The sequence below is a fragment of the Ascaphus truei genome, chromosome 3 (assembly GCF_040206685.1).
Source record: "Ascaphus truei isolate aAscTru1 chromosome 3, aAscTru1.hap1, whole genome shotgun sequence".
NCBI classification, from domain to species: domain Eukaryota; kingdom Metazoa; phylum Chordata; class Amphibia; order Anura; family Ascaphidae; genus Ascaphus; species Ascaphus truei.
The window spans coordinates 299473455-299486144 of NC_134485.1; the positions used below are offsets into that span (position 1 = coordinate 299473455).

The 12690-nt window shown below is 41.0% G+C and overlaps 1 protein-coding gene across 1 annotated transcript; it reads left to right on the forward strand.

The window, feature by feature from the left end:
* Window positions 1-768: 768 nt before the first annotated feature.
* LOC142490728 (uncharacterized) lies at window positions 769-10088 on the forward strand. Its single transcript, XM_075593145.1, has 4 exons — window positions 769-1021; window positions 1804-1962; window positions 2069-2322; window positions 9922-10088. Exons 1-4 carry the CDS (start codon window positions 834-836, stop codon window positions 10086-10088), a joined length of 768 nt encoding a protein of 255 aa, XP_075449260.1. The 5' UTR covers window positions 769-833.
* Window positions 10089-12690: the final 2602 nt, after the last annotated feature.

Below are 12690 nucleotides of genomic sequence, written 5' to 3' on the forward strand. Positions count from 1 at the left end.
CATCTGGAGATCTGGGGGGATGGGTGCAACGGAGGATGAGATGGGGGTTCCCTGGAGAGAAGCGGCATCGATGGAGAGTGGAAGAGGTGACCTGGGGATGCCCGGTACAGGAGAAGCTGCAGCGTGGTGGAAGAGGGATGGAGAAGGTGACCGCTGGATTTCCGGGAGAGAAGCAGAGTCGTCCAAGAGCAAAGGAGACAGTGACCCGTTGATTTCAGAGGCAGTAGCATCTTCAGATGGAACCGGAGAAGATGGGGGTGGAGAAGCCGGGCTGAAGATTTCCGGGACAGCTACAGCAGAGTCGTCGAAGCATATGGGAGCAAGTGGTCTGCGGATTCGGTGAGTTGGCTGCCATGCGTCTTGCGAACCGAGCACAGTACCGTATTTCTTCTTCACATAATAAGGCTGACGTGTTTTAAAAGCCTTAGCCTTTGGGGTCAGCAGAAGGTTTTCTTTGTTGGCCTTAGCCTGTCGCTTTGCCTTTGGCTTGGGAACGGTAACTGCCTTTCTCTTTTTCAGTGTGGCAGGCACAGCAGAGGTGAGATGATTCTTTCGTCCATAGAACCGGGGATGCTCCATGTAAGCGGGAGGCACAATGCAGTATCTGGACAATGCCTCAGATAAAGATCAGCAAGTGGTGGGCTATGCAACGTGTACAACCTTTTATGCATGGTGGCCAGGTACAGGTGTTGAAAGTGGGTGGTCTGTTATGTGAGTCATTAACATATAAATACACCATCCATTTTGTGGATTCACTGCACATTGAATACACATCGACTAAACATCGAATACACATTCTTGTGTTTGTATTTCTTTCTACAGTACTCGCAGCAATGCCTGTTAAGAAGATTTCAAAGGATCTCAGCATGAGAATGAAGGAGATGTACACGAGCGGACAACGAATTGCAGATATCCAGCGCTGGTTAACTGCTTCTGGCCTCGTTGTGCCATCAAGCACTGTGTGCTATCATGCACAAGGAAAAAACAGAGACCGCAAAAAGGCACCAAGGGTAACAAATGCGTAAGTACTGTATACTGTATTTATAAAACTTAACCAAAAAAAATATAGAAAACTGTAGTGTACATCTACAGTATACCGTATTTATATAGTATATTTATTATATTACAACAGTATATACTGTAGTGTACTGTATGTGTGGTCAATTTATATTTTTTGTGCAGCAGTATACACTTTTGGTATATTGCAATTCATCTTACAACGGAATATACAGTATATGATGTGTATTTATTATGATATAACAACAGTATACCGTATTTATATAGTATATTTATTATATTACAACAGTATATACTGTAGTGTACTGTATGTGTGGTCAATTTATATTTTTTGTGCAGCAGTATACACTTTTGGTATATTGCAATTCATCTTACAACGGAATATACAGTATATGATGTGTATTTATTATGATATAACAACAGTATACCGTATTTATATAGTACAACAGTATATACTGTAGTGTACTGTATGTGTGGTCAATTTATATTTTTTGTGCAGCAGTATACACTTTTGGTATATTGCAATTCATCTTACAACGAAATATACAGTATATGATGTGTATTTATTATGATATAACAACAGTATACCGTATTTATATAGTATATTTATTATATTACAACAGTACTGTATACTGTATATTTTGTCTATTTATATTTATAGTACAGCAGTATACATTTTTTGTATATTTATATTTACTGTATATTACAACATTACATGTACAGTATACAATATACATTTTATATTGCTGCATATTAATAACACAATATAATTTCTTTGCATTGTAGGGAGACTACTCTTCTGGTGGACAGAATAAGTGAGGAGAATGATGAGAGGAGCGCATTAAGGGTTAAAAACACTCTTCAGGAAAACCACAATCTGACTGTATCCGAGAGCAGCATAAAGAAGATGAGACGCAGAATTGGATGGAAATATGGACGTGTGAGGTTAGTAGTGGACAGTACAGGAGGTACTGTACTGTAAAGTAAAAATGTTGTTTTGCAAACTGTACTGCGCTGTGACGCTAACATTTTTTATTCATTGTCATTACAGAGCGTACCCCATGATACGGGACGCAAACAAAATCAAAAGAGTGCTCCAGGCCCAGGCATGGATCGACAGCGGTGAGACTTTCCAGGATTGCATCTTCACTGATGAGTCTACTGTGTCGCTGGAGAGATTTGCAAGATTTGCGTTCCACAAAAAAGGCCGCATAACTTTGAAGCCACGGCCAAAACACCCTGTGAAGCTGCATGTGTGGGGTGCCATCTCTAGGCGTGGACCGGGATGCATTGTCGTCTTTGAAGGTACAATTTCTCAAATATAATGCCGCCTAATGCACTGTACTTGACTAGTGTTGCCTTACCGTATGCACTGTACTGTACTATTGAGCACTTTTCTTTTCTTGCTATAGGAATCATGAATAAAGATTTCTTCCAAGACAACATTGTGCCCGTGATAGTGCGATACATCACACAAGACTTTCCCAATGGTCATCGCTTTTACCAGGACAATGATCCCAAGCACACCGCGTCGACGGCGCATATCCTTGAGCGCGGCATCAACTGGGTGAAGACGCCAGCGGAGTAAGTGTAGTAGACCGTGTCCCATTTATATGTTCCCCACTGTTTTTACTGTGTACTCTATCTCTTAAACTAATTGTCCTTTCTTTCCAATCACAGATCACCAGACTTCAATCCGATCGAAATGGTCTGGCATCAGCTGAAGGACCACATCCGTAAAGTGGCGAAACCCTCCAAGAAGGACGAGTTGTATACAGCCATAATGAGTTTTTGGAACGATGTACTCACCGAGGAACGATGCAATAAATATATAGACCATATTGCCACTGTGTTGCCCATTGTCATCGCGCGCAATGGACAAGCATCAGGAAAGTAGTACAGTGCTGTAGTATTGTACAGTAGGTACACTATGATACAGGTAAGTATGGCACAGATTTTAGCTTTCCCAATAGTCAGAGTTTACAGTAGTTCCAGTATACAGTACAGTAGACTAGTTTGACATACTACAGTAACTGCCTACTAACTGCTCCATTTTTTCTTTCCAGAGAAAGCTGCACCAGCCACCTACTGTACAGTAGGTCTACCATAATACAGTACGCACATACAGTACAGTACAGTAACTGAACAAAGTTTTTGTTTTCTTGTCGTTCCAGGAAAAAGGGTGCACCAGAGGGGAGGGGGGGCCTTGTGTTCGTCAAATCTGCTTGTGCAGTCAAATGTACAGTATATAAACAGCAGTAATGATGTACACAAAACCTCTCCTCTCTCAATGAACTACTGTACCGCAGACACAATGAGGATACTGTTACAGTATGAAGGGAAAAAGAACAGGATGGGTTATTTAACATTACAGTATACTGTGCAATATTTATACTGTATATTTATATATACTGTACTGTATTTTTATTCTAAAGGTATTCGAGAATGTACTCTACTAGATGAGGACCTGGTGACTTTCACCACTCTCAGACACACAGAAAGGATTATTTCACATCACTGTATATTTATCCTGTATATTTTCAGTAATTTAGAAGCAGTGGCTGTTCTGAACAGCCCAGGGCCAGATTAACAAAACAATGGCTTGGATTGGATTAGCCAGACGATTGATGCTTGGCCAGGGAGGGATTAAAAACTCTAAGGGAGGGGGTGGGTGGTGTAGCTGTAGGATTGTACTGTGTCAGTATTTCCAACGCCAGGTCACCCTAATAATTGCATGAATAAACCCCCAAAGACAAGGCCCAAATATACTAGTACAGTATACTGTACAGTACTGTAAAGTATGTATTATTGTGTGTTGATGTTTTGAATTGCTGTTAACTTGAAAAGTTTCACCATTGTATTGTACTGTATTTGTAAATAAAAGTATTTTGTGGCGACTTCAGCAATAAAAGAACTGGTTAATTTATCTCACATAAAGTACGTGAATACGACCGCAATCACCATTGTACAGTAAATGGGTGCATAGGATGGAACGACAGGTGCTAAAGGGGTATAAATATGATACTGTATTTATCAGTATTGATCAAAGAGAATTGATCAGAAGGATTCCCCTTATAAAGTATACAGCACTCTATTGTCATTCATACAGTACAGTATACTGTAGTAAAAGGTAGACAACACATGGTCTTGCAGTACAGTATACTGTATTACTAAAAATCTGTCAGGTTGACCAGAATCACTGCGGATATCGGAAAATAATACAATTTTATTAATTCTACGTACTGTATATAAGGGGAATCCTTCTGATCAACTCTCTTTGATCAACACTGATAAATACAGTAATTTATCTCACACTCAGTACTACAAACTGCTTTTTGCTTGCAATAAACAAACAAACAGGGAAGCGCTACTGTATACTGTATGAGTTAGGATCAGGCCCAGCAGCCACTTTATGTTGAAAACCACATATGAAATGAGCATAAATTTGCATGAATAATTACACAAAAATATATAAAATAAATAGCACAAGTCTCTGACAGAGAGAAATTGTCCAGGTGGTGTGGATACAGGTTAATGCCCCTGTCTGATAGGACAGACTCGGGCAAGAATGGCCTGTGAGAGGTGAATATCCAGAATGGTAGCTGGGATGGAAAGCGCTACCAACTGTGCAGGTATTGAAGTGTGTAGAAATGGGAAGGTGCCGTAGGCATCAAATGTGGAAAGCGCTCACCCAGACTTCATACACTGCGCTTTTTGCTTGCATACTGCAAAGCCGCAAGACCAGCAACATTGTAAAAAAAGAGCAAAAAAAGAGCAATGAGCGCGAAATTGGCGTGGGAACTTCTGTTCTAGGGCCCCTAGAAATAATATTCTTTATTTTATTTATAAACTCACATTTATATATAAAGTATATATTTATTTCTCTTCATGTATTTATTTATATTTATTTATTAATTGTGGAGCTGCTGTGCGTGAGGGGCCATGGCCAGGATGGGGGGGGGGGGGGTAACGGTACAGTATGTGGGTAGGGGGTGAGGGTGGTTAGACCTCACAGTACATTATGCACATTGGGCCCCCCTCCTCCCCACATTTACATACTGTACACTACACGACATCAATGCAGGGAGGGTTTACCAATGCAGGGAGGGTTTACCAATGCAGGTAAGGCTTTAGGCCTTTATATCTCTCTCCCTTCAGTGTAATCTGCTTAACAGAAACATTAGGGGGGGAAGGGGCTTTAGGCCTTTATATCTCTCTCCCTTCAGTGTAATCTGCTTAACACAAACATTAGGGGGGAAGGGGTTTTTAAACAATGCTGTGTATAATGTATAAGGTTTTTTACAATTAGATAGATGTAATCCTTGGTATTGTAAGGGTTAGTTTGTTTTTAAATTGTCTTTTCTGGTTGTTACTTACAGTATATATTGATTTTGGTTTACTTGCTTGGTTAAAATACTGTAGTTAAGTTGACTTGTTTGGAAGTGTTTGTACAGTATTTACTGGTAGAGTAGCTTGCAATTATATTGTTAACATTCATTTGCAGAATGTACAGTACTGTATATGGTGCATAGATTTAATGCTATGCATCATTTACAGTATACAATGTACTGTAAATGCAATGTACTGTGTGGATTGTAATGTTATGTTTTATACTGTACAGTATGCTATTCATTAACTTCATTGCTCTACACATCTAGGGATTTCATTCCACCTTACCACCTTTCCTACACATGATTTGTGCTGTAGGCATTGGTTACTGTATATTACTGTATGCTAATGCAGATGTGTGATGCTTTGAGACTGTCATTTATACTTTGACAAGTCTACCTTTTGGTGTGTAGTGTGCATTATCCTTAGCGTTGTATACAGTACTGTAGGTGCCTTTAAACCCAGTAACCTACTGTATTGTGATTCACTTTGATTCTCCCTAGTGTTTTTTGAGTCACTATCCTTTTCATGTTTAGGGTTGACAGTGTGTGTCGTTCCCTAGTGCTGTTCATTAGTGTTTAAGGGTCCATGCCTCTTTTTTAAGTGTTTTTAAATCATGTACTGTTTATTCATCCCTTTTTGCACTGTGTCAAATAAATAAACAAATATATCAATTGCATACCTGAGTGCTCCCATACGGGTTACTTTTTTCTCTTTTCACTCACATACAGTATGTATATATATATATATATATATATATATATATATATATATACAGTATATATATATATATATATATAAATATAGCTGTATGATATATATATATATATATATATATATATATATATATATATATACACAGTGTATATATGTATACTGTATGTATATATATATATATATATATATATATATATATATATATATATACAGTGTATATATATATACAAAGTATATACTGTACAGTATATATTTATTTCTCTTCATGTCTTTATTTATTTATTTATTTAGATTTATTTATTAATTGTGGGGCTGCTGTGCGTGAATTTTTTTTATTGGGGGTGAGGGGGGTGTTTGGCCCTCAGCACTCAGAAACACAGGCCAGACAGATTTAAACACACACACAATAGGGGGAGGTTTTTTTACATAGCTTGCAGGGAAGTTTAACGCACACACAATAGGGGGATAGGGGGAGGGTTTTTTACATAGATTAGAGAGAAGGCAGGGCGTTTTAAAAGAGAGAATAGGGGAGGGGGTTTTACATAGATTTTATTTATTTATTTAGATTTATTTATTAATTGTGGGGCTGCTGTGCGTGAATTTTTTTTATTGGGGGTGAGGGGGGTGTTTGGCCCTTGGTGTGAGTTTACGACTTGCAGCAGCAGCAGCACAATGAATAAATATAAATAAATAAATAAATAAATGACAATAAATACATTTGAAATACATTTTTATTGATAGTGTACATGTGCAGGGGGTCTCCGGAGCTGAAGCGCACAGGTTTCAGGTCTGGGGACCCCGTGCCCCCCGAGATACAGGCCCCTTTAGGGGGTGCCGGTATCCCTCTGCTCTGCTTGGTTTACAGGCCGCGATCACGTGATCGGGACCTTTAAACGCAGAGCACTCAGCACTCAGAAACACAGGCCAGACAGATTTAAACACACACACAATAGGGGGAGGTTTTTTTACATAGCTTGCAGGGAAGTTTAACGCACACACAATAGGGGGATAGGGGGAGGGTTTTTTACATAGATTAGAGAGAAGGCAGGGCGTTTTAAAAGCGAGAATAGGGGAGGGGGTTTTACATAGATTTTATTTATTTATTTAGATTTATTTATTAATTGTGGGGCTGCTGTGCGTGAATTTTTTTTATTGGGGGTGAGGGGGGTGTTTGGCCCTTGGTGTGAGTTTATGACTTGCAGCAGCAGCACAATGAATAAATATAAATAAATAAATAATAAATAAATGACAATAAATACATTTGAAATACATTTTTATTGATAGTGTACATGTGCAGGGGGTCTCCGGAGCAGAAGCGCACAGGTTTCAGGTCTGGGGACCCCGTGCCCCCCGAGATACAGGCCCCTTTAGGGGGTGCCGGTATCCCTCTGCTCTGCTTGGTTTACAGGCCGCGATCACGTGATCGGACCTTTAAACCAAGCAGAGGGCTACCGGCACCCCCTAAAGGGGCCTGTATCTCGGGGGGCACGGGGTCCCCAGACCTAAAACCAACGCGGTTCAGCTCCGGAGACCCCCTGCACATCTACACTATCAATAAAAATGTATTTCAAATGTATTTATTGTCATTTATTTATTTATTTTTTGGCGGCTGCTGTGTGTGTATTTTTTTATTGTGGGTAGCGGGAGGGTGGGTGAATGGGGTATTCGCCCCAACGATGGTTGGGGAGGGCTTGCGGGGGGGGGGGGGGGTTGGGGTAGCGGGAGGGCTTAACCCCTTCATGACCGTAGCGGTATTAACTGCTACGATCGTGAAGGGGTTAAGTGCACCCGCAACCCCCCCCCCCCCTCCCGCAAGTCGTAAACTCACACCAAGGGCCAAATACCCCCCTCACCCATCCCCACTACACACAATAAAGCGGGCACGGTGGGTTAACCCCTTCATTGCCTTAGCGGCTATCCGCTATGGTAATGACGCAGCATTTTCCGTATTTTTAATAATATTGATCAGGAGCAGGGGGGGGGGGGGGGGGTTCCCTGAGCATTAATCATTAATTTCTGGCTCAGGGAACCCCCTGCTCACTTTACAATATTATTAAAATAATGCTTCTTTACCATAGCGCATAGACGCTAAGGTAAAGAACGAGTGTTTATTTATACTGTATATTGTATGTGTTTTATTGATACTGTACATGTGCAGAGGGTCTCCAGAGCAGAAGCGCACAGGTTTCAGGTCTGGGGACCCCGTGCCCCCCGAGATACAGGCCCCTTTAGGGGGTGCCGGTATCCCTCTGCTCTGCTTGGTTTACAGGCCGCGGTCACGTGATCGGGGCTTTTAACGCAGAGCTGGATACCGGCACCCCCTAAAGGGGCCTGTATCTCGGGGGGCACGGGGTCCCCAGACCTAAAACCAACGCGGTTCAGCTCCGGAGACCCCCTGCACATCTACACTATCAATAAAAATGTATTTCAAATAATTTTTAATGTGTGGATGTTTGCGCAGAGAGAGAGCAGCGGATCTCTCTCTGCTGCAAACACATCTCGCCCCCGCCGCCCATACAGTAGTATCATTTATGTATGTGCATATACAGTACAGTACTGTACAGTACTGTATGTTAGGGCTTACAGGGGTTGTTGTTATACAGTACTGTATATATATATATACTGTATACTGCATTACAATTCATTATAGGGGACGGCTTCACAGAGAATAGCTCGCAAGCGCCACCATGTGTATTTTGACGGCATTGCAGTATTGTAACCAGCCGGAATAAAAAGCTTAAATTCCTGCCGGAAAATAACGCAATGCACTCTGGCTGAAAAATATCAGAAACCTGAATACACCCGAGTATACCCGAATTCGCGGGACTAGCCGTGCTCGAATAAAGTGTGTCGCCAGTGTATAATGAATTAACTGCCGAACTACATTTATATTTGTGCAAACTTTGTTACCCACTCAGGGGACTGAGTCCTACCTGTTTACGCTCTTATTACAAGAAAGCTCAATTTAGCCAGTTATTAGCCTGGCACTCAGATATAGGAGGTAAGAGATGGGTGTAATTGGAGGCAGACTTGCTGACTCCCCTGGAATTAAGATCAATCTTGTGGTACCCTAAGATTTCTCAAAAAAAGCAAGCAGCTGTTTACCAACGATATCTCACAATTTGAGCTTGTGTGACAAGAAAAAAATCTAAGCTCACTCTTGATAGATCAGGGATGACACTGCTATTTTTTTAACCCCCGGTATTGTTGGGTCAACTTTAGAAGCGTGGAGATCGAGGGGAATCCATAGCATAATGGATGTTATGGCATCCAAGGTCCTTTCTTTCACCACTCTCGGGGACCTGTATGAACTCTCAAGTGGCAACATTTTTAGGTACCTTCAGATACAGGGTTTTGTTCAAGGTAGAGGCCTATCTCTACAATTGATTTTTCTTGAGACACTGTGCCGAAAGGATTCAAATTAAAGAGGGTCAACTTCGACAATCTATTCCTCTGTCTTTCTCCCTCTCTAAAAAATTATTCCGCTTTACAGCACATTGGGAAAGAGACCTACACCAAATCCTGGAGCCAGAAATTTGGGAAGAAATATTTGAAGCGGCGGCCACAAGCTCTATATGTACACAGATCATAGAAAATGCATATAAAGTATTATATAACTGGTACTTAACCTACAGCGTCTGATCAAGATGTATCTGGGAATGTCCCCTATGTGTCCTAAGGGCTGTGGCCAACATGGCCCATTTATTCATATGTGGTTGCTGTGCCCCGGGAAGGCAGAGATCTAGAAAAAAATACATAGACTGGCACAGAGAGTTCTGGGCCTTCTCTTTCCTCTAGACCCGATGGGTATGCCTTCTAAACAAACCTCAGGAGAATATGGACAGATACCAAAACAAACTCATTACCCATATAATGACAGCAACACGATGTACCATAGCGGCTGCGTGGATGAGCCCGAACCTGCCAGTCAAGCAGATGAAAACAAGAATCTGGTATTTTCTTAAAATGTAAAGACACTTGAATTCTGATAGATTTTTGGTCGAAATTCCAGAAAGTATAGAAGCTTTGTCTGATTTATGCGAGTCTCAACATGCAAGCATTCCCCCCCCCCCATAAGCCAGTCCAATATCATCCATTATTGACCCACTCTGCTTCCCGGCTCACCCAGGGAGACAGCCAAACAAAAGGGTAAAAGGTACAGAGGGTTATGAATTGATTTGAAGTGTATGTACAGTATGTATATATTCACTTACGTTTGCCACCGGTCATTTATTGTGTATTCTCTTAAAGTAATATGTGCACGTCATGAATGTTGCACCATTCCTCCCCCCTTTAATTTCTGTACTCCCTCCCCCACCCCACAATTGTTGGAGACCTCAATAATAAATGTAAGCATTAAAAAAATATAGATAACAACTCCAGCATAAAGTCAGAGTTAAAATGACATGGCATAACCAAACCAGCGAATCTAGACAAATCTGATGCTTCAGCAACTCTTTTTTACGATCCCACACCTGACTCAGAATTACCTGCAAAGCACCTCTATACACCAGTTACTTACCGTAATTAGTCTATTTGAATTCCAAAGTCTCAGGCCTACTGTAGATTCTTAAAGCTGCAAGGTTGCCATTCATTGCGATCTGTCATAGAAAGGGTCAGATTGCACAAATCCGCAATCTCACGTTACAGAATATACTGTACCTCTTAGAGTGCCGAATTCCAATCAGTAGAGTGGTTTTGAATGAACATGAATAGAGTAAAGAGCATAAGCACTGCAATGTTGAAACAGGAGATCAAAGTGTAATGAACACTAAACTACTGTACACTTTGATCTTGATTGCAATATTGTATTGCTTGTGTTCTTTACACCATTCATGATTAAATCCTGCATACACCTTTTATTGACTCTAAATGATCGCTGAGCAAGAGTTGCGTTTTTCTTTAAATGAGCACCCACATACCAAATATATATACGTAATAGGCACACTACCCAAACCTGAATAAAATAGGCAGTCTACCCAAACCTGTTTACATAATAGGCAGTCTACCCAAATCTGTATACGTAATAGGCACATTACCCAAACCTGTTTACATAATAGGCACACTACCCAAACCTGTATACATAATAGGCACACTACCCAAACCTGTATATGTTAAAGGCAGTCTACCCAAATCTGTATACATAAGTAGTCCCCTTTCCCCCATAACTAGGGAACTACCAGTGCTGCTGTCACCTGTTTGGCTACAAGAAGGTCTGAGCCTCCCCCACCGGGAGCCTGGGGTATTACTTGTTCGTCTTGGTGCAGCGCCTCCACTGGTGAGGGATCCCAGTGTAGTGGGAGGAGCCCCTCACCAGAACCAATATACACAGTAATTACACGCAGATATATTATAACAGTATTTACTAAACACATGTAATACATGACAAGCATTACACAGCCATATAAGGCCGCACCCACACAATATAGAAACAAAGAGGAAAAGGGGGAGCACAGGTGGAGATACACTGAATGACAGATTACACAACTCTGGGATATAGGTCCCCAAGTTAGTGAATGGGCGGATGGTGGAGTGTATAATATCAGAAATACTTACACAGCCTTGTGTAAGTGTTATCTCATCACGATTTGTTTTCTTTGTCTTCTTTCTGTGTCTTCTTTAAACCAAATTTCTTTTCTTCTTCTTGAGTCTTGATGATGGATTCTTCTGATGACCGGCTGCCTTTCTCAAGTGAAGTGTCCCTCAAAAGGAATTGATAACACAAAAAGGTATCAGGGATGGTGTAATTCAATTTCTTAGGGGCCACAATTCATAATAAGGTGATAACAGGGATATATGAAAATGCAGAAAGAAAATACTGCATGCACTCACACGGGCAAGTGTGAGTGGACTCTTGTGGAGGGTATCTCTATTTTCACACCACCCAAAATATTGGAACGAAAACAATTGATAATCCTATGAAAATGAAAGGATAACAAAGTTAAAGGGAATGGGGAAAGGATATACGATAATATAGTACTCACACGGCCACGTGTGAGCCCCCACGTGGAATGGTCTCTTTTCTTGCTGTCTCAGTGCTGTAGCTGTTCTCCCGGATGAAAGAAAATGCTTGCAGGTCCAAGTCCAAGTGGCAAAAGTACTTTATTTTAAAACACATATAAAATAAATATATAACAAACAAGCCCTTAGGTCTAACACCGAGGGGTCTAAGGATCTAAAACGCCAATCTGTCTTCAGAAGATGTGTATCCAGGGCGCGTGATGCGCAGGCAAACTTAACCCGCATCCGGGTACAGTCCTTTGCTCCTCTGCCCTGCTTCTAGACGGTGGCCTCACTAGTTCAAAATAGCTCAGAGGTTAGAACAACGCGTTTTGCCCTTTCTTGGGCTTCCTCAGGTTCCGTAGATGGGAGTGTACAATGTCTCTGGTATATATACACGATTCAAGTAGCCAATCCCATACTACCCTCTGAACATACTCCCTTAAAAATGGCTGAACTCGGGTTTCTAGCTACTAAAACCCAAATATAGTTCAAATGATACATATAAAAGTAGCTGGATCTATAAAGATTACTTAAACTAATGTGAAGTGATTAATGAATAAATTA

What these genes read in the sequence shown, in the direction of transcription:
- LOC142490728 (XM_075593145.1), top strand. Translation starts at nt 834, where the DNA reads ATGCCTGTTAAGAAGATTTCAAAGGATCTCAGCATGAGAATGAAGGAG. An exon ending in TGGAAATATGGACGTGTGAG is followed by an intron (nt 1,963 to 2,068) that starts GTTAGTAGTGGA and finishes TTGTCATTACAG; the next exon opens with AGCGTACCCCATGATACGGG. An exon ending in ATGCATTGTCGTCTTTGAAG is followed by an intron (nt 2,323 to 9,921) that starts GTACAATTTCTC and finishes TCTTTCCTCTAG; the next exon opens with ACCCGATGGGTATGCCTTCT.